Source organism: Teleopsis dalmanni, chromosome X (genome assembly GCF_002237135.1).
Source record: "Teleopsis dalmanni isolate 2A chromosome X, ASM223713v2, whole genome shotgun sequence".
Classification (NCBI taxonomy): Eukaryota; Metazoa; Arthropoda; class Insecta; order Diptera; family Diopsidae; genus Teleopsis; species Teleopsis dalmanni.
In genome coordinates, this window is record NC_051848.1 from 68,914,408 (window position 1) to 68,940,774 (window position 26,367).

The window sequence follows — 26,367 nt, forward strand, 5'->3', positions numbered from 1 at the left end:
TTGATTTCGCAATAAGAATAATATCAGTTCAAATTATAAATGGCAGTATTCTTTTAGTGAGATAAAGTTTAATAGTGAATGTCTTTCTTTTAAAATTATTCAATCTGCATAAACTTTGATTAAAGCTCTTCCTGTTTTGACGAAAGAAAAATTTATTCAGCATTTGGACCAGAAATCCCAAAGGGGGCAGTGGTGAATAAAATGAATCTTTTCCGTTTTATGTGAATAGTTTCCTTATACATAAACATATTTTTTTTTAATGGGCATAACACTTAACAAGTATCCGTAAGCTTTGCAATTTCATTAAAGATAAATGCTTTGTTCTAACTGTGTTTATTCATAATGATCTTAAGTTTGATTTTCTTTCCATTACTTTGAGGTTTACATGAGCATCCTTTTTCTTCGCACAAGTTTTCCCTCAAATTTCTGCAGTTGATTTGTATAAAGTTTCTACTTACTTCATTACTCGGCACTATTTCCGCATTTTCTTTAAAGTTTTTTGCAACATGTAAACCAAAATGAAAAGAAAACAATTCGAGGAGAACCTTTATTGGAAAATTGTACACAACTATGAAAATGGATATACTATATAATACCATACTATGCCACTGGGGGAATTCTTAACCACACTTTTAAACTTTAACACATCCATTTTTTTAGAAACATTACCAATAAGCAAGAAAAACTGTTAACTTGGATTTTGCAGAAGCATATGTACCCTTCACACAGCTAGTTTTGGTACTTATTAGTTCTTTTTTTTATTTGTTTTGTTAAATTTGTTTTCGATTTGATAAATAATGGAAATATGTACTCATATATTCAATATTAAAATCGATTTTAAGCTGTCATATATTCATATATGTCATATATTCACTCCATTATACAGTTATCCAATGATATTTAGCGTGAATACCTGTTTGAAGGTTTTAAACCAAGGTGCTCTAAAAGACACACTTATCAAGATAATGCGCAGGTATACGTCCCGTTGGAAATTCCAGGGAATTTCCATCAGCACCAATAAAAGTTATGTATTTGGCATAACTTCATCCTTGATAAGGAGTGAGACCTACCCACACCTCTGCTTATCTTGGGTCACAGCACCCGGTTGAATACGTAACTCCACGTCGAATTGACAGCAAAATATAATCATCCTTCCCGCGTAAGTTTTTGTATTAACTACAGCTACTACGACACTGTCATACTCAGTTCATCAGAACCAGTCTTATATCTCCGGTCGGGTGTCGCAAGTGAGAACACTCACTTTTTACCATTCACACTCCAACAAGTGTTGGCATAGCGGCGGGAATTTAGTCGTCTACTACGACAGGTATGTCTTACCTTGGGAATATTCTAATCCCTTACACGCAGGACGGACTTCGTGATAGAATCATCCAACCTAATGTACCATTTATCTGCTAGTATTCTATGTGTATTCTATGATATAGTCCACCAAAATAATGTACTCGCTCACCTTATCTACCATGACCAACAATGAATTATTAGCTTTAATACTTCGTGACAGATTTGTTTATTAATAAATACAAAGGCACATCAATATCACAAAATGGGTGTTCTTGTAGATCAATGAGGATTAAAATTGGTTTATATTGATATTGATATTCAGATGTCTGAGTTGGTGAATCAGCACCTTTACTCTATTTTATCTGTGGACAATTTTAAGTCACACTAAATACGGGGCTTTACGGGGCTTTATAATATGATGGATCTGATATCTTTGTATCTGCCTGTGTTTATCAAATTTCGCTGTATTTTTAGGATACTGAGAGTTGGATTATTGTGACTGTCAATTGTATTGAATAGTTTCAGAGCACGATCTTTAATGTATTTTTCAACTGAATCCACTCTCAGATCTCTGTGGATATCAGCTCCTCTTACATACCATGGGGCGTTAACCAGTTTTCTTAAGGCAATATTTTGCCCTCTTTGAAGAATTTTTAAAGTTGAGCTTGGCGCTTGGATTGGTTTATATGACGAAAAAATTTTTTAGAGTAAAAACACAGTAAGAAATTGCCAATAGTTAGCAGATAACCTTTAAGTTAAGTAGTCTTATTAAAGGATTCATAATTAAAAACTTGAAATATTATTTCAGTTTGAATATTAGGAGCTGAACAAACTAGATGCATAAAATTTTCACAGAATTTTTTTTAAGTAAATATCCAAATAATTTTTTCAAATAGCCGATAAGATGTTGTATGCCTTCTAGCGACGAAAAGTTTTCTACATAAAAGTATAGAACTTTGCTTAAATCATTATAATTCAGCCGATAATAAACGTAGAAAATAGTAGATAAAATAATACGTAAAAAAGTGCGTTACAAGAATTACATGGCCTACTTTTCTACAATGGATAATTGAATTTTCCTTCCCTTGAACGATTAACATTAATGAAGATTAACATTAATAATCCTTATTTTGATAATGATAAAACTATATCGACATCTATTGGTGTCCAAACAAATTAGCGTCTTATTAATAATAAAAATCAAAAACTGTGAAATTTGCTAGTGTGGTGGAAAACATTAAGAAGAAGATAGGTTGGAAGAAGAATTTAACAAGATTTTTATTAAAAAAATCTGATAAAATTACGAATAATCATACCTGAGACTACTAACCAAAGCTGCTATATTAAATCGAGAGGAAGAATAATGAGTTCGATAGCATCTTTCTATACTAGACTAATTTTAACACTACTAAATGAGGTGGTGTTTACTCATATCAATGTATGATTACGCATGATTCTAAATTAATACTTATACTTCTTATTTTAATTTATTGAAACACCTTTTTACTAATATAATAGAATAGTCTCATCGCTATAAATTAGATGGTATTCAATATTCACAAAATTTAAAACAGCCAAGAGGCTATTATGCTCCTATCAGGAATTTTCACAACATATAAGCTCGTTAACAATATCGTACATTAAGATGCATTCATCAGTTAATGAATAATCAATTCATTCATTCATTCGTGATATAAACTTGAATAATGACTTGACATCATCATTAAGTGATGATAAAGAAGGGATCAGAAGTGGTAAATGGTAATTGTAACACCAATTTTAGAAGATTCGTTGCAAGTGGTTATTGTAACACTAGATTCAGTAGGTATTGGGGTTTAAAAAAGTTTCCTTATTTTATATTTGGAAGAAGAGAAATCTTCCACACCTTGTCTACATTTTCGATTTTATACAATAAAATATAACATATATGCGATTAACAAGATATGTAGCAGTTCACTTACGTACTATAATCTTTTTATTTTTTGTTTTGAAATTATAATGCTTAATTTACTGAACTAAGACACAACATTACTCTGGTCTATTGTACTCTTACGTAAAGAGCTCATAATCTATAATATAGATACATCGTAAAATACCATAATATAATAATATTATAGATAAATTAATAATATTTTATGCTGCGACCAATCAAACAGGTTTGCGGATTCATAACTTATATATGTTTACATATATATAAGAGTATAAGGATGACTTGATAATACTATACAGTCAATGACCAGGGTTGCGTTCCACAATAGTTTCCAATAATTTTTTTGTTGCATGACACCTCTTTCCCAACAATATAAAAACTTGTATCTTAGTTTGAAGCATTACTTCGTTCACATTTAATTTGGAGAGTTTTCTAACTTCAATTTCGCTAAGAGAGCCAAGCACCTCCAATATTTCATTATTAAAACTGATAATACCTTCCAGAAACGAGGCCATTATTTCATCCTTGTATGCCAAATAGAACGCCTCATTTGCATTTTTGACTATGCGCATAACAGTATCAAAAAGTCTTTGAATGTCGCGCAAGAGGCGTATAACCAGTAAAAACCTTTCGTCACTTTTGACCAGAACCACGGCATCTGGCAAGCATTCTGGACGTTCCTGTTCAATTTTAACGAAGTCACTTATGATTCTTGTTACGAAATACTTCAAGGCAACCATTGGGTGCGTGTAACTACACAATAAGCAAATTCGTAATTGGCTGTCATTGTAGAACTTAGTGACGGACGTCATATCACCTGAGTTCTCCATATTTACTAAGCAGAATACACGCTATGGACCAAGCAATAAGGATTCTGGATGAGCTAGTAATGTGTACACGTTTTCTCTGAAGGAATTGAAAGATATCAGGTTGCTTTAAATGCTAAAATAAAAATGAATTGCAATAAATGAGGTGTATTGAAGTTATAAAAATATACTTACTAGTTAGAACTTTAATTACTTTAAATGCACAATAATTTTATATAACTTAGCAATAATTTGACAATTTTGACACCAATAAACAGCAGACTTTTCGCACGAAGGTTTTGAAATAAGTCCTTGAATGTTTGAATGTTCAATAAAATCAGTAATTGTTAGTAACTAACTTTTCTTTCAATTCGTTCGTCAAAATATAAATTAGTATTTAAAGTAAAATTTTTGAAGATATTGTGATCGAAAATATTTTCTTTGATTAAAATAAATATATAAAGTAAAAAAAAGTATGGTTAGAAATTAAAATTAAGAGATCAAAGTTTAAATCTAAAAAGCATATAATATATATATCTAAATATTATATATATATAATTTATATATACAATAATAATATGATATATATATAATATTAATATACTAAATATTATTTATGTATCTATATATTATTTAAGTTAAGTATGCACCGTCGAGATTTACGCGATGATTAGTACACTATAGAGAGACTCTTATAATATAAGTACCTGAGGCCCTGTTATGCAGATTGTCAAAGCTTTTTAGCGCTCTTTGTAGCCATTAAGTCAGGGTATACCATAGTAAGTTTACATTTCAAGCGATATGAAGAAAACTAGACTTGAGGTAAACATCGTACCGAAACATCGTAACTTATATATGAAAAGTACTATATAAAAATTATGGGGTATAGAGTAACAAACAGATGCGCTACGGTACTAAGATAATTTACGATATTAATCGAACCGAAGAGGTACTGCATTCAAAACAATTGATCGCACAGTAAATGGCAGCCGTTTTTATTAAAAAAATCTTGAGTTAACATTTTAGTATAAAAAACTGCCGAACATGAAGAAACTGATTGCAATTGTACATTAAGACTGAAAAGTTTTCGGAAATTCTCATTTAAAATTCGCGCGCTGTATATTTTTCGATATTTTAAGTTTATGTAGTTTGGCAGCACTGTCCTTAATTACTATGCCAAAAATGAGCTCGATCTGTCAGACAGTTCGTTTACGGCAGCTGTTGAAACCAGTTCACCTCAGTAGTGCGTTGCGAAATGTCTTCGACGGTCGTACGACCGTCCTGGAAGGCTTTGTACCACTCATAAACTTGAGTTTTCGATAAAACTGATTCCCCATAAGCCTTTTGTAGCATTCGCAACGATTCTGCACACGAAATTTCGTTCGAAACACAAAATTTGATGCAAACTCTTTGTTCAATATTTTTTTCCATTGTTTTTTTCGCAACGCCCTACTGAGGTGAACTGGTTTCAACAGCTGCCGTAAACGAACTGTCTGACAGATCGCGCTCATTTTTGGCATAGTAATTAAGGACAGTGCTGCCAAACTACATAAACTTAAAATATCGGAAAATATACAGCGCGCGAATTTTAAATGAGAATTTCCGAAAGCTTTTCGGTCTTAATGTATAACTCCATTCAGTTATTTATAACTTAAAAGACTGAATATAGTTTATACTTTATATTTGAATTAAATTGAATTAGCTCATTTAAACAACAAATTAAATAGTTATCTTTTTTCCAATTCTTCATTTATTCTTAGCAAACTTCTTTTATTTAAACTCTTATAATCATTGAACTACAGCAACAAAAACTCTTTTTATATTATTTTCATTAAATAAATTTTTGGCTGACCATACAGCTGTTTAGAGTATTGCCAAATATCCAATACCAGTGTTATTGGAATTACTTTTTATATTTAATTATTCGTGAATAATTTTTTGAGACTGGAAGTACCAAGGGTTCAACCCCACCCATATCCTGCCCAATTTTAAGCTCAGAGTCAGAGTTCATTAGCCAACTGATCCAAAATCGTATATGACTTGTGTGTTCGCAGTTGGCTATTAATTTAAATTAAAGTATTTAAATTTCTGTATGTCTATTTATTATTTTATGTACAATGTGTACTATTAATTATGACATACAATAAAAAAAACCAGGACCTTCTCATTATTATTATTCTCATAGTATGAGAAATAGCAGTATGAACCATCTACTACAACTAATACTTCAGGCAAAAACAGAAGGAAGATGAGGTATTGACAGAAAGCAGTTGTCCTAGCTCAGAAACATAATTCGTTACATTATATGGAACAAATAGCATTGGAATATTGTTAACAACAGCAAGTGATATAGAATTATATCATGAATTTTTAACATATTTAAATCAAATGTGTTTAAATAAAACCAAAAAGAAAAAATTGTCATTTCTATTGTAATTATTTAAACATAATATTTGTTAAATTGTCTGATCGTCTACACTCGGAATCAGTGTGGCAGCTAAAAACAGAAGAAGAATAAAGTAATAAACCTCACAAATTATTATTTTATGGTTCACTAACATATTTTACTATCATGATAAATGACCTAAAAAGGTTCTATCATTATTGTTTAAGCATGTTTTTACCGACTTTACATTCAAACTATAGCCATCACAATGACTATAAATGGCTATCCATTAAACATAAACTATATGTTTTCAATCACTAACTTTTTAACAACAGAAATAAGCTTCATACATCAATTTTCGTTAAATTATATTTTATACGCATCAAAGGTCCAATTGTTAAAGATCTGATCAAATCAAATCGAAGAAGATAACATCCAACTCGGATAGCCATGTCTAAATAGTCTTATGTTGAGCCTTTTCCGAGTTAGTGCATCTGGGCACTTTTACTCTATGATGGCAGGGGGGTTTCTACAGAGTACCACCCATCTCACTGACTAATTTGAGTATTCCTCATAATTTCGTTCGTTATTATTCACTGATTGATCTAAGATCTTTTAGTAAATAAATTAAAAGCTTAAATATTGTGATAAATATTATAATATATAAATATTATAATACTAAATATTATAATACTAATTTAAAAAATTTTTACTTACTTCAATATTTTTCGTTCATCCATGTTTACTAGTAAATAGGTTATCACATTTCAATTTCAACTTACCTAATATCATAAAAAATCTACGATATTAAGACAATTGCAGTGGTACACAGGCAGATAAATAATTTCATGCAAAACTGGACCATAAGAAAATCATATTTTAATGTTATTAACCTACAATTTAGCAACCAGATTAGAGCTATGATCTCGATGTCTAATTTATATTAAACTATTGTTAATCAGTTTGTATGTATACTAATTTTTCTTACTGTCGTCGAAATATTTAGTTATGATCCTGAAATTATTTTCGGTGTCAATTTGAATCTTGGTTTCGTGTATATTGTCCCTGCTTAAGGGAACAATATGAAAAGTATTGTTACCAATCAGTCGTGCAAGGAGTGTAAGAAGGGTATTTGATCTAAGTTCAAGCAGGTAGATTGGAAGAGGTTAAATCTCTTTGGTAGTTGACTGATTTGCTTCTTATTCAGATTCTTCAAATTCTTTTATATATATATAGATTCTACTTGTATATATATATGATTATGAATAAATTATCAGTGTTTATAATTGCAGTGCAACTGAAAACAAACTCATTTCTAGAAAATAATCAAGATTTGATAAAATCAGATTTCAAAATACTAAAAAAGTTATTATTATGGACAACAACATTTTTTTAAACCTTTATTCGCTTTAAAAGAAGTGTAGAATCACAGTACTTTATAAAAAAGACAGAAGTTGAGTAATACCTTAACTCCACTTGGTGATAGGAATATTTTAGATATATTTCTTTTACTTTTTTGTTTTTAATTTTTGTTTTTTTTTTTTTTGAAAATTATCGCAACATCTTTGTCTGAAGTGAACTGAATAGAAAAAAAAATTTTGAACCCTCTTGAATAGTAGCTGAATAAGAATCTTGCGAAACCTTTTGGAGCTGACATAGAGCCGCAAATACATTTCATTAAGATATTTTATGCGCTTGTTAGCAGAAGTAAAATTAAGAACCTAAAGTAATTTTAGTTAATAATATATTGCAATAATAATAATGTATTAATATAATTTTAACATATTTAAATTATCAAAGAAATTTTAAAATATATTTAAGAATCAGAATCTTAAAATAAATGAAATGTGCTCTGTTAAGTGTTACCAAACTTTTTCTGTTAATTTTTCATTATCCTCCCTAAGAGAACTACTATGCAGATTTCTTTGTTGAAGAAATTTCATTCAGATTTTCGTGTGATGCTGTAATGTATCTACATTGTGTTCTCCTTTCCTAAATGGTATGTAAGTATTTTTTAGTTTTTATGTCACATTTCACTTAACATTTTGTCATTATTTTTTTCTTTAACACCATTCTGGGACACATTCTTCCAAACTTGTCAAGTAAGGATGATAACTAAACTTTTTGCTATTTTTATTATTTTTAAGTGAGTGAAATTTTCAAAAAAATGTACATTGATGAAAAATAAATATTTTGAAGTAGATTGACAGGAATTGAGAGAAGTTGCCTTCAAAATATTATTTCTGTCAAAAAATAATGAACAAAACAGTAGACTAACAATAAACTTTAATGTTAAAATTTAAACCTTATCAAAATTTCTAACCGACATATTATTTATACCGATAATTTATTATACAAGTTTAAACCTGATTTTGTTGAAATTATTCTTGATTTTGTTATAATTATTATAATTTAACGAAATCAGTATTTGCTCTTATTAAAGTGTTTTGAAAGAATAATAGTATCCTTCATAACTTGAGAAAGTTTTTGAAGCTATCCTTCATAAATTAGACCACTTGACGAACCCAATTAAATCCTGGTGTTCATGACAATAGACCTTATTTGATTTTTTATTAACCAATCAAGCATGTAACTAATCCATGCTAATCAACTTAATGGGTTTTGTTTAATTGCTTTTTTTTAGATATCGAAGATATTAAGGGCAAGCCAAAACAATTGACGAACCCAATAATGTTTTGATGTTCATGGCAATAGGCCTTATTCGTTTTGATAATCGATTTTTTAATATTAAACCCATAATTCATTTCAATATATGTTGTTCATTCTGGTTCAAATACTTCTGTCATCTTTTTGGCAGTAGCATAAATTCACTCTCATAAAATGTTGTTTTTTTTTTTGCTGACGAATAACTGATTCAAGTGATTTCTGACTTCCGCATGTAAATTTCATAAGTACCAGATTAAAAATAATTAGAAGAAAGATAAACGAATTTGGAGAATGTGGTGAGTTTCACAGTATATCTCATCCTAGCTGCAAAATTCTTTAGCGAGTAACCCAATTTGTATGGGGTCTCACATTATGCTGGTGGAGCACTAAATCTTTTATAGGGAATTAACTTTGGCCCTTTTTGTTGAACAAATTCTTTTATCTAGCTAATGACAATATACTTTTAAATTAAATCAATGTACTGTTACTTGTTCTTATTTACAGATTGCGATGAACTTATGTCTTTGATGTGTATTTATCGCTTTCAACTTGTGATGGAAAAAACTTGCTGGATTAAATTTTTGAGCACTGACTTTCTCTTAATACTTCTTCATAAACATCAGATAATGTTTTTCTTGATTCAACAGCCTTCTATCTGTTCGTTAGTGAAAAAGTAATATATATCAAAAATGCTGTTTTTAATTTCAATGAATGATTTCAATTCTTTCGTAAACCATCCTTGCTTATTAGCAACCGAAATATATAATCACTATATGACTTAAGTTTGAAATTGGCTGCGAAAAAATTTAATCAAACAAACAGACAAATAATTTTCAGAACTATCAATTAATTCTAGATAAAATATCTGATGAGTTCTTGTGACCGTAGATAGATGGTGCAATCAATAGTTTTATAACATTTTTTACATTTTTCTCCAGAACTGCAGTCAAAGCGACTTTATTGGTTAAAAGGTTTTTTATTCACTGGCTTGACAGAAAAAATTAAAGTGAACTTTTCTGATATTTACAGCTACATTTGAAGAACTAAAATTATTTATGAAGATATCACTTATTCAATTAAATAAGAATTGGTTTTCAAGCTTATCAAACTTTTTTTTCGACAACCTGAAACATTATTACTGACGAAGGTTGAGTCAACATTGGTGTGAATAATTAGTTCATAAAGAAACTGAAATATATTATATATATTTATTTTTTTATTAATAAAAAATCTGACTATTTAGCCCATCACTCATCTATAACAAAGATTAAAAATCAGTCAGCATATATAAAATGGATTTAATTATTAGTTGCCATTTTTCGTTCACGCACAATCCTTTATATATGCGTCCTAATACACATAGTATACATATAATATATAAATTACTTGATATGAAATTCAAATAGAACCAAAACTGAAAGAAGTGATGTATTCAGTCTATAACTAAATATATTAACAATACAATAAGTATTTGTTTACATATATTATTTCAATAATAAAATATTTTATATACCTCAAAACATATGAGAATAATAATAATGTTGTTATGTATCAACTAAAATGCATTAGCAGCATTATTTTTGCGTTTGGTTCGCATTTTATCAGAAAAACATTTCATTTTAATTATTTCAAATTCAAAAAAATCAAAACAAAAATTAATTAGATTTTAAGTACTTATATAAAATACATATACTTGGTTTAAAAGCTTTATTAATAATAGAACAAATCTAATAGTTTAATATTTAAAAAAAAAAACCATATCTACATAAATATTTTTTGAACTTTAATCTAATTATTCGTAAATAATTTTTTGATATATGAGTACCACGAATCGAATTCATGCCCTGCCATATTTGAAGCTCAGAGTTAGCGCACCTTAACCAACTGACTCAAAGCCGTACTTGACTTTTACGTTCGCACATATTTCTGGAGTTTTGTTCATTTACTGTGAAAATTTTTTTAACAAATTCACTTGCTGTGTTTACATTAGGAATATACTGATTTCTATTAAACATAACATAGTAATAATCACTTTCCTCTTAATAATGACGTTAAATTACATCTTACCTATTATTAATAGTATTATTAATTGATTTGATTTTAACACAATAACGTAATATCGCAAGTTAAGTTTTTGTTTGCTTTGTGTGTTAATACACAAGTCCACGGCACATATTTAATAGGGTTCCATACCTGATACTTGCAGTTCAAGATATGTAAGTAGCCAATAAAATCAACTGATGTTTCTTAAGACGATAACATGGATATTTGACAGTATCCAATACAGCTATATGGTCAGCCCAGAATTTTACTTGATTAAAATTTTCGGTTTTAAGAATTCCATCGCTATAAGCCGCTATTTTTAATGTTTGGTAATATGTACGCTAGTACTATTATTTTTTTAATTATTATTATTACTATTTTAAACTTTATTAAAAAAGTATCTTGATAGAGAATATCTTGAAGAATTGGAAGTAGAAAATGATACAAATCGTTTACTTAGCGAGTGAATTTATTGTAGTCTTTGCTCGGACAGATGGAACAAAATAATTTGATACCAACAATAATGTGTATATGGAATATATTACTATGCTTTCAAAGGACTTGTCTGCAGAGGAAGGGACTTCCTTCAAAGGAAAAAAATATGTGTACTTTTATATTGAAAATATGTTTAATAGAATTCAAGATATTATTTCGGTTGAATTTATGTGGTAATTATTGTATAATATATGTATGCAATTATTATGTTACGATATTATTTGATATTATAAAGGCATTATGTGGTTCAAAACAATGTAAAATAAATGTCACAGCTATAACATTAACTAAAAATATCTTAAATTTTTTGTATTTTTCGGAAACCACGACTAATTATGAATATATATAAACAACAATTTGCCATTCAGTAGTCAGCTTAACAAAAATAATCACAAATTTATTTTTTCTCTCTAATTGCTGACTGAAGTACATCAATCGAGTGTAAGAATAAAAAATGTACTTAAAGGTAACAAAGGACAACAATAAATTCATTTGTGTTATGAATGCAAAACATCAGAAAAGGGTAAACATATAAGAGCATACCAATTCACTTGATATCCTGAAACAGTTGCTGAGGATACAAAAGACACAAAGTCTTGCATAAATTGAGCAGCAATTAAAAAGGATTTGTCTACCTTATATTCAATGGCAATAACTCGAAATAAAAAGGACTGAATAAAGAATCTTTTGCTGAAAATAATCACTTCAGAAAATAACACAAAAAATAGATTTAAGCTGCTTTCTGCACTTCAATACAGAAAAGAAGAAAGATTGTTTTCATCATAATTACCTCTTCTGATATTGTTTCTGTCAACAATTAACCATTTAAGTCATTCATAGTTGCTATTATTGAGAATAACGACGAATCAAAGCACTTCAAATTATCATTTCACGAATTTAATTATAAAAAAATATATTTAAATGAATAATAGCGCCACATTATTAATATTTATTAATACAATATACTTAAAACATATAACTTACGGAATATATAAACTAACATAAAACATTTAAACAGTATATTACTATATAGACACCATTTAAGACAATAGCAAGAAAATTAATATGACAAAATAATTCTTAAAAAAATATATCTAAAAAACTATAAAACAACATATATACTTAAACGCTTGTATTTATAAAAAAAATATAAATATAAAAATATATGAATAAATACAAATAATTTAAATATTAATAAAAACATAGCGGATACATATCAGTGTTCAAACATTTAAGTTTCTTATAGATTTAAATTCAAAATGCATTTCTATCAAATATTTACATAAATAATTATTCATAACCAATTTACCAATTGACTTTTCACGGATTCTATATTTTGAGTTTTTGCGATATGCAATTTGTGTAACAAACTATGAAAAATTTCTTATAAGATTATCCTAAGAAAATCTAAGCCTATGATCTTTAGTAGTACATTGCTCGACTTGAATGCGGACAAGTCAATCGTATATATTTAAAGACTGCATAATGTCTCCTTTTACTTATTTTCGGAATTAAAGCTTTGTAATTAAAGAAAGGAAGTTGTATTGAATATAACTTAATTTGAGTCACTCGTAGAAGCGACATTGTTTTCATACTCTGTATAGTTTCTATCTATAACATAATCTACAGTAACAGATAGAATGTATCCAAACTAGTATCAGTTCTTGAGAGACACTGGTCTAAATGCTGATTTAGACTGGATCTAACTCGTTGAACTCTTGTAGATCACATGTTATATCAGTCTCCGAATTTATTGAGATTCAAGTTTAAGTTTATGGTAACCAATTTATTTCATTCACTCAACTTTATATCCAAAAATAAATAAGGTAGATATTTGCATTTATCAATGTATTCAATTGGACTGATATGTCCACACTTTTATACAAAAGCTATGAGGAATATGGAATCGAAACCACTCTCTTAGCAATTTAGAAGAATTCTATCCTATTATGCACTTTAGCTACCAAAATACATATGCTATTTTTAAATACTATTACTTTTGTTTAAGATCTATATAGATTAACGATAATGATGAGAAGCTGGAAAAGTATCAAGTACACTGAAGAGTGACAGAATGTGCACAGAGAAACACAAAAAATATGAAGCGTGATATATTAAGACGGACTTATGAATCTCTTTGTGAAGACAGAAAAACAAGAACTAAAACTGACTTCTACAAACTCTAAGTCAAATCAGAACATTTTATTTTTGTAGTTAATAAACAGTCTTGATTGTCGTAGTTCTTGGCTGTCTTTGGTGAAATATATGAACCTGAAACATATAACGAGAATTTTGTATCACATCTTGGATGTATACAGTGTGAAAATTAAGTGATCTATTAGAAAGCCAAATGTATGTTATTCTATTTAACGCTTGACAAATATCCTTCCATCCTTTTTGATACGAGAAACTAAAGGAGGTCAGCAATAGACTCTGTCGCATGAAGGAGTAGAACTGAAGAATCATTAAAGTAGGAGAATAATGCAATTTATTATCCACTTGTAATTTTATGGTCTTCATTCAGTAGACAGGGAGTGTTTGTGGTTATTGCTTTTTTAAAAAAAATAAATACTTGAAACGTTTTAATTTTTTATAACATTTGCCATAATCTTGCTGTTTAAAGCTTGGATGTTAAACACAGAGGACACTCGACTTTATAACCCATTTTAATATGAGTACAAGCACTTTTGCTCAAAGTTGTGAAGAAGTTTTGAAGTTATACTTCAAATTCTTCATGGTAATTTACTCACTTGATGAAGCCATTTATTTGCAAGACTTTAACATAATATCACCTATCAACTTTATTCGACATAAGTCACACGATTTTATGGCAATCCACTTTCTTTCTCCTCCATGCCAACACTGTCGCTGCACTAAATTCCCATACTACTAAATTATTTGCGGCAACCCTAATGAGCTTCACTATTTATGCACGCAATCCGCTGAATGCATGATTAAAATGCATGACAGTCGAGTAACAGCCGTAAGAGTTGTATGTGTATATCCTTCAGTTGCCAATAAAAACGGAAGTAGAAAATCGTGTTTCGTCGTTGCTTCTATTTATTTTATCAAACACGTCTATGTATATAACTTAAAATATTATTATAATTTTTATTCAGTTGAAGATACTTGAAAAAAATGAAAACTTTTTAGTATAACTGAAGGTCCTTTTCATGCCACTTTGAAATTTAATTTTCATTTTGTCAGGTGTTGATGAAAATGGAGGCTAAATAGTGCTAGCTTAATAGTACTACGGTTGCCAATTTGCATTTTGGCATATCCAATGAACGTATATCTGGCATTTCAGTGTTAAAAAATAAATCTTAAAGTTGGCAGTGAAAAATTAAATATAGAAAATTTAACCAAACCACAAATCTCAGCTGATTCTGAAACAACCTACATAGAGTGAACTATTAAAAAAAAGGAATTATAATACTGTTATTAAGGGCCCATTAGACAGCAACGTTCGTTGTCAACGCGCGCTTGCCATTACACAAACAATTTTTTAAAAATTTTTTAAACACGCCCCAGATAAAACAACAAATATACTAAAAAAATCGCTCTCACATGAGAATTTTTTTCTCCTACTTTTCTCCTACTTTGTGAAATGCGAAATTTGTTTGTGTAATAGTAACATTTGAAATTTTAAGAAATGTGTTGACGAAAATCAAAAATTTGATATTTCTTCAAACATGCTCGTTTTTTGCATATACAGTCGGATTTGGTCGGCATGCAAAATTTTATTTATTTTGAGAAATGGAAGCGTAAACATCGTTTAAATGCACGCATGATTTGTCGTTAGCATGCGATGCTTTGCAAATATGAATGAATTTTATTTTAAATATTTGTATTTTCTACCTAGGTAAAATTTTTTAATTTCCAAAACATTTTATTAAGGAGAATTAAAATATTAATAACCTTGGGCTAAAAAAAAATAACCAAACATTAAATTACAATAAAAATTTTGTTTTAAATATTAATTGCATTGTGCACCTACGAAAAATTTGTTATTAAAAAATACCAAAAAAAAAATTAAATTATATAAAATATAATATATATAAAAATAAATATATAAATTGAAATCATAAAAATAAATATAAATATATAAATTAAAATTATAAATTAAATGTCATCATTTTTCGTAAGGAAATTACGCATAGCAGCCGCTGTCGACACTTCAGCGATTGCTTTAATACTGATGAGTGCACAAATTTTGCATTGTTTGCTGGAGGCGTGTTTAAAAAATTGTTGGTAAATTTAATGTGTAATGGAGAGAGAAGACTTCGTGTGTTTGTCAACGCGCGTTGATGTCTAAAGGCCACTTTATTTGATTTTACAAAAACACTGTTTTAAATTTGATTTTAACATCACTTATGATGGCAGTAACTATTTTACTTAATATCAGCTAATTTATTTAATAGATAGGTTTCGAACATTACTGAATCGCAATAACAAAACTTTTTATTACTTTTTAATTGATTGAATTTGTGGTTGACCATACAGCTGTTTGGAGTGTTGCCAAATACTCGTCATCAGTGGTCCGTTCAGAAATATTTTTTATATTCTTAATTATTTGTACCTAGTCAGTGTTTATTAGCCAACTGACCCAAAGCCGTACTCGAATTAAATTTTCTGACTTAGTGTCTTGCTTATTTACTGTGAAAGTTCATTAACAAATTAACTAACTGTGTTATATAAAGTTCTGTATATATATCAATTTCTTCAAACACTTCTAGTTCCATACGGATTTTAGCGCCTGACAAATTTTATGAGGTAACTGACTTAGAGTATAACTAATTCCATCGGATTTGTGGTCGATGGTTATGATTGCAACAGTCTATGCGTTATATACCAGAAACAAAGTAAGCGTTCTCATTGTTGGGACAGCAAATTCTTCAGATTCGCTGAAGACATTTTTCGACAACAGCTTGTGCTGTGCCAAGGACTCTATCTAATGCTATTGCCACATTCTTACACTATGGCCAAATTTTTATGATAACGTAATATAATATTATCCCTTTCAATCTATTCACTTGAACAAGAAAATTACCAACTACTATATTCAAACAATAGCAAAAGAAGATCAGGAGCAAACAATCGAAATGTAGCAACAAAGATGAAACAATAGCAGCCAAGAAAGATGAACAGCTAGATTGATACTAAACAAATTACTTTCTCACTTATATGTTGACCGGATATGGTTATTTTTGCAATTACCTGCACCTCATGAGAAAAACGGATCTACACGACTGCATATATGACGACGAAGACTATGACAACGCATATTACATCTTCTCTTACTGTAATAGGTGGCTTACGTTTAGAGAAGAGCTAATTGCCTAGATTGGACCAATAAACGCAGAAAATATAGTATAAAAGATAATAGCGTGCGCAGAGAACCAGCGAATGATAGATTTATATACGATTTAATTCCTCAAAGCAAAGAAATTAGGCCTAGAAAAGAGAATCAGAAACTTGACTAATAAATAGTGCAGACACCAAAAAAATGCTATGTAAAGTGGAGATCGCCGATGGAAAATCACAAGAGCATGGCTTGAAATGCCAACATAAAAGATACTCTTCTCGAAGTAATGCGAAGCGGTGTCGAGGAGGAATAAGTATCTCCAAACTAGAGGCTTAGGCCGTGTACTAAATGTTAATGTTAGGGTGTAGGCTGCACCATTACGACGACGTTCGGTCTAAGGGTGCATAAAGCACTCCACTTCCTCACCACACAAAAAAAAATCTGTTTACTAAATAACTGAATATTTCATTTGGTCACGTTCGTAGGGGATAGTTTCAATCATTAGAGATAATGTTATGTGTACCGTAAATAATTAATAATGAAATATATAAAACCACACAGCAGTTTGGTAAAATCTCTTTAAGGATGCGAAATATTTTTTTCCGTGGTTTGTTTATTTCTTCACATTTTTTCGCTTTGGTATGTTTAATTAAAATTTTTGCTTTAAACTTAAATAGATGAGTGCGGTGAACAACGGAAACAAAAATAAATAAAAGAAAATAAGTTGGAATTTAAAGAAGTATGGAAGGTAACGGAGAGGTAAAATGAAACGTTTACGGTCGGTATTAAAACCACCTGATGTTTGTTCAAGTGACAAAATATACCATAAAATTGTTTTAAGAGTCAACATTAAACTTGCATTTATGCGGCTTTCGGGAATTTTTTGCTCTTTTGGCACCGCTGGAGCCTTTATTTGTCGTTGTTGTTGTCTTCGTAGTACGTTGCCAACGTCTAAGGAAGGTACATAAATAAATTTAGTGCTTTGTCTCTAAGCTCATCATTTTGTCGTACCGGTTCAGAAGTTTTGTTTCTGTCACTGGACTTGTGGATTTGTTTGCTTTGAATTTAATTTATGCAATCCTTAAACTAAATAAGAAAGGCCTCAGAAAAAATGTGAAAAAAAGTAGGGATAAAACTGTCAATTTACAGAGTAGCGAATTTTTGCTCCAATTTTTTCTTTTGTAGAAAAAATGTCAAATTTTATTAAAATTTATAACCTGGTACTTATGGATTCATGCACTTGAGCACAAAGTTAGTCTACATATTTTCATTTTAAAATAATGAGAATATAATGCAAATCAAATATATTAAGCTTGTTTTAAATATAAATATTTAATCAAGATATGTACATTAATATATAAGATATACCTATAATTAATAAATTCTATTTTAGTAAAATTTTAATTTGTTTATATAAACATTTATAATCAGTGTTCATACTTGAAACATATTTTTTATTTTGCTTTTGGTTTTATGAAAAATGATTATTTTATTTTCTAAGTTGTCTATTTTAGTGCTGATATAGTCAGCAAAACAGTATTTATATTTCAATTATCACTATTCAACACTTTGTTAAAACTTTCATTTAATAGTTAACGAAATTTTCCTCGAAACTTACTCCACAGCTAATGGAATATTTAAAACATAATTTAACTTTTTGCTTCACAAAATTTCCTTCCCGAACTCGATTTTGGCCTTTTCTTTTGGTAATTAACATTTAAAGTAGAAATGGTGAACGAAAGTAAACATGGTGAGTACACTATCGAAATGTACTACGCACATACAGAATAGTAAAGCAAATTTGAAAAGTTTGTAAATACATGGTTAAACGTAAATATTGCACTATAATTTCGAATTAATTGCACAGAAGACAAAAATGTATAAACTACAACAGTACCATGGGATTCGAGATCGCATAGCAGACATTAAGTTTGTAAATTTTCACCGAAGACGTGTATTTTATAATTGTTCACTGCTATCCGTCGCTCTTTGTAAAAATTCGTTTTATATATTTTAGCAGATGAAGTGTACACTATAACTGTACACAACGTACATTAGTGTTTATTACGTACTTTAGTATTGTACATTCTAGCCGTAGTAGTGTACACTATAACGGTTCGCTAGGCCTGGGTTTTCGAAGAGTACAATTTAAATCTCCTGGATCCTAAATGTTATGCCATAATCGTAGTCGTAGTAGCAGATGTTTATTTTATTCATAATTAAAAATTTGTTTTAAATAAGGTATATGGTATATCAGAACTTAAGATTATGTAAAGCAATAATTTTAAATTGCAGTGCTCTGTATCAATATGCTTTAATTTTGAGAGATGATATCTTGATGAATGATATAACATGATCATTTTCAATGTTTACCAAAGCATAGAGTTTCAAATAGTCACAAATTTTAAAAGAAATTCCTGATATCTCAAAAGCAGTTAAATAAAATAATTGCATAAAAAATTTTTACTCCATGTACTATTCTGTAATCAATATTTAAATGGGTACAGTAGTTATAATCAACTTTGAACCACTGTTCACTGTAGCATTTAAAACTTCCGAAGCTTTAAATGCTACTAAATAGCATGGGAGGTGAGGTCTTGTAGTTGATTAAGATCGTCAAATAAGGGGACCCTTAAAGTAGTCGCTGCCTTGCATATGCCGGAAAAGATCAAAGCAGATGAAAGGCACTATAATCGTTCTGCCCACAACGTCGAAAGATATAATTAAAGAGGAAATACAATATTCTTCTTTGCTAGAAGGATTCGAATTCCACAGGAAAAACAAATTTTTAATTTTAAAAATTTTAAATTTGTTTTCTAAATATAAATATTCTAACATTAAAAATTGAGTTCTTAAAAAAAATTTAAGACAAATCAGAACTGAAGAAGTGAATATATATAGCGAAAATCTATACGCTATTAAAAAAATGACCCATATAGATTAAGTAACTTATTCTGCGAATGTTTCTTTTGTTGTACTTGAATAGAATATTCCATATATGGTATATGGAAATATATGGAAATAGTCTTCTTCAGCATCATCAATTTCTATGTCTGCCTCATCTTCGCGATTCAATTAGGTTTTTTAAAAGCGCCTATTTTCCCGATCATTTTCGATTCATAGGCTGAACGTGTCCTAGCCATCTTAGTCGTTGTGATTTTATATATCGTATTACATTCTGTTTGTCAATTGAGTTCTCTAATTCGTGGTTGTAGCGATTACGATATGTGCCATCATCTGGACCAATTTTTAGGTCAAAAATCTTTCTTAGTGCTTTCCGTGGGATAGTAATTGTCATGTGTCATTTGCTTTGAGTGTGCATACTTTGCTGTCAAATGTTAGCATTGATCTAATTAGGCATTCATACATACATATTCATACATAGAATTTTTATTGTCTTGATAAGATTTTAGATTTGAAAAGTTTTATATGTACGTAGTAATTTATATTTGCTGCCTGAATTTTATATTATATTGCTGCGAATGTGTCTTCTTTAGAATCCAGTAGCACTCTAAGGCATTTGAATTCTGTGACCGCTTCCAAGTTAATATTGTCAATATTGAACTGGTTACTACAGATTCGGGATTTTGATCTCAACATATGTTTTGTTTTTTGATGAATAATTTTTAACCCGATTTTTGTGGTGGATTTCTGAACGACGATCCTAAAGCGTTGGGGCTTCTGACTAATATGGTAATATCGTCAGTATAGTCATAAAATTGAATGTGTTTGTTAAAAATAATTTTATCAACGGCATTTCTGATGGGACACTAATAAGAAAGCAGATTGATTATTAAAGAAGTGAGTGCATCACCTATTCGACCGTAAACGGGTCTGTTAGTCTACCTTGAAGGAGTAGTTGAAGTGTTGTGTTCTGGAACGTTATTGTAATTAACGCGTATATCATATAGGTGTATGTTATTGTGAAATTATGAGTTTTTTAATAATTTTTGTTTTTAACAACAATGAATTGTAATTACAAATAATAACTAATTGACCAAGTAGTCTGTAAAAACGTTATATTAAATATGTTAACTCAACCGAATGCACTCAATTCATTAGGAGTCAATTAATTTTTATGTCGACTGTATATGTTTTACATAAAATATAAATAAAACTTAAAAGGACCATTAAATTTGAAATGTTTTAACAAAATTTTTCACCTAAAACTCCAACTCCAATTTGTTTATAATTTTTCTTTTATCTTAGCAAATTAAGCGTATAACAAATATTTTTATCACAATGTTAAGGTAAATCACTTTAAATTCAATTCCCAGAAAAATTTGAATGCGAATCAAACTCCAACAAACAAAACACGAACAAAAAAGGACAATTCCGTGCTTTCGGTTAGGTTATCCACGAAATTTTATTCCAATTGTAGCTGACCCCGTAATTTGATTTTCATTTAAATCACCCGAAAGCGTGTGAGAAGATTGCAGAAGCCAAACACAAACCCAAATAAAATCTCGCACAAAACTCAGAGGAAATTTAAGGAAGTACGCGAACCTAAACATGCTTTGGTTGAGTGTATTTAGTCGGTCTGAAATGCTTTCAATAGTCCTTTTTCATGGATTTTCCGTAATTCACGCTTCCTCCTTATTTGTGTACATGAATTTACTGAGCTCGTTACCTTTGCTATGTGAAATATAGGCACGCTGCATTCTTTTTCATATTTTATTATACTTTCACTCCACGCTAGGCGCATTTACCATTCAATTTTCCGCCTTGAATAGCGGCTTTTCTTCGCCGAAATACTTTTTCTCTTTCAATTCGTTTTTGTGAGGTTTCAAGAAATTGTTATTTGTCTTATAGGACTTTTAAGGATTCGTTGCCATACCTGCGCCCATGGAAGATTTTTTTTGATTTCGTTGAAGGCAATTGTGTTTTAAGTTTGCACCATTAAAATGCAAATCGCATTTGTTTGCTTCATTTAAGATACAATTGAAGCTAATTTTATTTATAACAAGAAGGCAATAATAAATTATGTATTTGAATATTTTCCAATTCCTTATTCTATCTTATTTGTTATAAACCATTGTTCGATTTATTTGTAGGAAACAATGCATTTTATCTGTAAAATAAATTTATCAACTCTTAAATAAGGTTACATGTATTTTCATAGACTTATTGGTTTTTTCTATATTTACAAACATGGAGTGTTTGTCAGTGAGGCACCTCCATATAAAAATAATGGAGGTGTTGAGCTGCTTTAGTTATTACAATAGTCGTTTTTAGATTTTGCACGGTGACTTGGTTTTCGGTAACGTGAAAAATTATAAACGTAAGGACCCACTTTTTCAATGCCTTCTCAGTAAAGTTTTAAGATAGAACGTTCAAATCAGATAGAGAAAATGTACGAGGCAACAATTCCCCTAAATGCGTGACAAAGACTTTATTACAATATATTATAAAATATAACCCACAGGGCAATGCACCCACTGTACGTATTCTCCCGTCCTTAATAATACTGCTTTAGACACTAGAAAGTATCAAATTCTGCTGACGTTCATGAAATTCTATTTTTTGTTTTACTAAATGAAAATATAAGATATAGACGGAAGATATATGACATCTCAAAGCTTGTCGAAGTATAATATGTTTCATTTACTGTTAACCAAAATGTTGAAGGTGTTGGTTTTAAACCTCTGAGTTTTGCTTTATACTGTAACGTAATGGGCCTTTAGACCTAAGTGGATTGCTGGTACAACCCACCTATTTACCTACCTATTCTTAACCAATTAGTTTAATTTATAATTTATTAAGATGGCCAGCTTTAACACCTATTTTGAGGAGAGAGAGTAAGAGAGAGAGAGAGAGCGGGAGAGAGAGATAGAGCGAATCATAATACTTTCCAATTTATTGCAATTAATCAATATTAAATTTGTCATAAGGATAACTTTTGTTTTAGTAGCACTGTTAATATAAAAAAAATTGTTACACATTGACTATAGGAGACCCAATGGCAATCCATCAGCTACCGATGCACTCTCAAAAATACACCATATATTAGCATAATGGTTGTACTAAATTAGTTGTTTATCGGGCGGTTGTCGGTGAAATATCAAAACAACTACGGTGAAGCAACCCATTTAATTCTTTTAATTAAGGTTATAGAAATATATTAAAAATATCAGAAAACACTATATTAATATTTTATACGTTTGTAGAATAATTATTTTGAAAACGTGTTTATATTAAAAGTATGTATGTGTATATATGTATATTATAAATATCTTAAGGATATGATAATTAAACCAATACACAAACATATAGAAGAGAATGGTAGCAAATAAGCAAAAAAACCACTATATATATATATATATTATAGTAAACAACGAATAATCGGATTATGTTGTTTTTGTGATCCTATGATATGACATACAGTCATCAAGGAGAAGAGATTAAGAAGAGGAAGCAATTAACGAATTAACGAGCATTTACTTTTTAATGTTTTCTTAATGAGTTTGCAAATTACATATGTGTAATTAGCAAATATTTTTCGTCTATTACATATTTAAATATGAATATGAATAAGCAATACATAGCTTTTGACGTTAAGATAAGTTAAAGCTGACTGAGTTATGCTGCACTGGAGTGCTGCAAATATAAATTTCAATATCTACATCTACTTTCATTACTTTCATTAGTTGACAATTGTATTGTATATTAAATTCGAAAGGACAAAATTAAGTAAATAAGGACAAGTTTGTGAAGCTCTCTCAAAACTATTGAAAATTCTAGTTTTGCCCGAAATATGTATTGAGGCACACGGATATAGCAATCTTTGTAATATAACATTGATAATATATCTTAAAAATGTCAAGAACATCAAGAGCAACCTTTAATTTAATTAATTAATTTTAATTTAATTAATAATGTGAGTGAGAAAAAATTAATAAAAAGTAAGTTGCTCTTAACCACAGCAATGCACCATTGCTTGCACTTGACTTTAAATTATTTCCGCATCCAGTGTAGTCTTTGGATCTGTCTATTATTAATTACTACCATGCTTTCACACCTTAAAGTTATGATGCAGAGAAGTTAAATTGGTTTCATCGAAATAGTTAAACTAATTTTGAAACCAAAGATAAATCATTGTAGTAAAAATGCATTCTGACAGAGAAACGTTGGATGTATTACATATATTACTCTTAAGGAATAATATATTGCTGAACTCAGCCGATTTTTGTCGTATACGTTATTGATAGTTATTCAAAGAATTGATTGAGTGAGAACTTCAGTACTTAAAGATTATGATATTAATTGAATTTGTGATATTAGTGTAACTTACTCTTTTTAGGCGTTCCACTTGCTACAGTTAAACTGGCAATCATACAAAAATACCTCAGCATAGGCAAGCAATACTGGGCTGACGAACCTCAGTGTCAGATTTCTAGGTTGACTTGGTCGAACTTAGACAAGAAAAGAACTAGTCAGCTACTTCAACTAAGACGGAACCTGCTCAGCACTACGGTATCTGTGCTGACGGGACACTGCGTAATAGGAAGGCACGCTATGAGACTGGGTCTCCCCTTTAATGACTTTTGTCGAGGTTGTGGTTCTGAGGATGATGAGGAGACCGTACTCCATCTCATGTGTCAGTGCCCTTCCCTAACCAGAAGAAGATTAAAAACCCTTGGATTTCCTTTTCTAACTGACCTGACTGAGTTGTCAACCTGTAATGTTAGGGACCTAGCCAAGTTCATAGAACTGTCAGGTGTACTGATTACAATCTATATATAAATCAACGTAACTCCTGTGGTACCACAATGGGCCATTATTTGTGCTTAAGTGGGCTTTTTGGGATACAAGGCCACCACTCCAACCTAAGCTAACCTACTCTTTATGTTGTTAGTATGTTCGACAGTATTTATTGAACGATTGTGATAAATGGAAGCAGGTCAAAATATGCAAAAGGAATCCTTATTAGTCATGAAATTATCAATGAAATTTTTCCTACTTTTATATACCATACTTATAGATGCGACAATTTACGGTACCCGGAGTTGCGGTGATACACAAATAGATGCATTATAATACCAGTTGGGTTTAGATAATGATTTTGGCAAGATTACAAGGATAGATGCGAAATGAAATGGCATGGTTTGGTGCTTTCAATATTACTTTTTTTAATTTTTTTCTACTCATATGACTATTTTTTTATTTGGTTTTGATTCAGTTTTAATTGGTGATCCTACTTTCAGGATACTTTATATTGTGCTGTGAATTGTTTTGAATGCTTTTTAGAAGCGGTATGGTTTAATACATAAGTATTGTTGTTTGTATTATCTCGGTTATAACATTGGTTATAAGTTGTATACACTATTTCCTATCGTTTCATATAGAATCAGTAACTAATAACTCATTAATGTTTATTATAATTATTTGAAGTACATACGAGTATTTATTAAGGCCAAAGGTAATATTTATTTTTTTCTCTTTTGAAAATATTTGCAAAAACAATTTCTTTGGATTCATTTTTCGTCTTGATTACGATTTACATATATAAAATATTTGTATATTATAATGTTACTTTGTTTGTTAATTTACTATGATAATTCCGTTGTCAAAGCGAATAAACAAATTGTATATTATTCATAACATTGGCAATAATGCTTAATTTGACATGCAATAATTGTGAACTTTTGCAGAGGAGAGGAGAGAATAAGGAAAGGAATATTACCAGAAAATGTATTTAATAATTGAATACGAAATATTTTAGTCAAATTCTTTTACGTGCGATTTTAGTGCTTATACTTGTATGAAGAATGTATGTAAGTTTGCTTTTTTTTTGTGTTTTGGATTTGTTATAATAATAAATGAACATACTTTATAAGTAATGCACTTATATTTCTTTTGATAACTTGACATGTCCCTGTATTATAACATGAATTAAGTTTGCTTTGATATGTTTAAAAAATAAATCAACTAAAACTATAAATAAATTCTTTATAGGATGTACGTAGTACACATATATCTAGGAGCTTGCTTTTGTTAATAAATAACTAAAATTTTTAAAAATCCTTTGAAATGTCTGTTTTCATTAAACTTTAAAAGTCAACAGAATCCAAAGTACCACACTTGATTTGGGTATTATATGAATATCCGTAAAGTTTTTGTGCTTCGTACATACTCGCATGTACGAGTATTGCAATGTACATATGGTAAAATTTTCAACAAAAATGAAAATAGTTCCTAAAAACATCTACTACTGAGTATATTGTGGAGTACGTTATACTTAAAATTCATTTAAGTAAGTGAAGGATGTATCCTGATATTCAGTTTAAATCATTTAAAAGATGTTCACATTAATTTCACTACAATGTTTTTATAACACTTTCAGACATGAAGAGGAATATTTAACTAACTTGTAATTAGTATTTCGATAAAATATATATACAATAACTAAATGCTTATTATATTATTTTGTTCA

General features: G+C 29.6%; 1 protein-coding gene across 1 annotated transcript; it reads right to left on the reverse strand.

Moving 5' to 3' along the window:
• Positions 1-3,419: 3,419 nt before the first annotated feature.
• On the reverse strand, positions 3,420-4,408 carry LOC119661926. Its single transcript, XM_038071442.1, has 2 exons — positions 4,234-4,408; positions 3,420-4,174 (listed from the first exon to the last, which is right to left on the reverse strand). Exon 2 carries the CDS (start codon positions 4,060-4,062, stop codon positions 3,532-3,534), a length of 531 nt encoding a protein of 176 aa, XP_037927370.1. The 5' UTR covers positions 4,063-4,174; positions 4,234-4,408; the 3' UTR covers positions 3,420-3,531.
• Positions 4,409-26,367: the final 21,959 nt, after the last annotated feature.

Excerpts from the sequence above, each read along its gene's own strand:
- LOC119661926 (XM_038071442.1), bottom strand. The coding sequence starts at position 4,062 with ATGGAGAACTCAGGTGATATGACGTCCGTCACTAAGTTCTACAATGAC.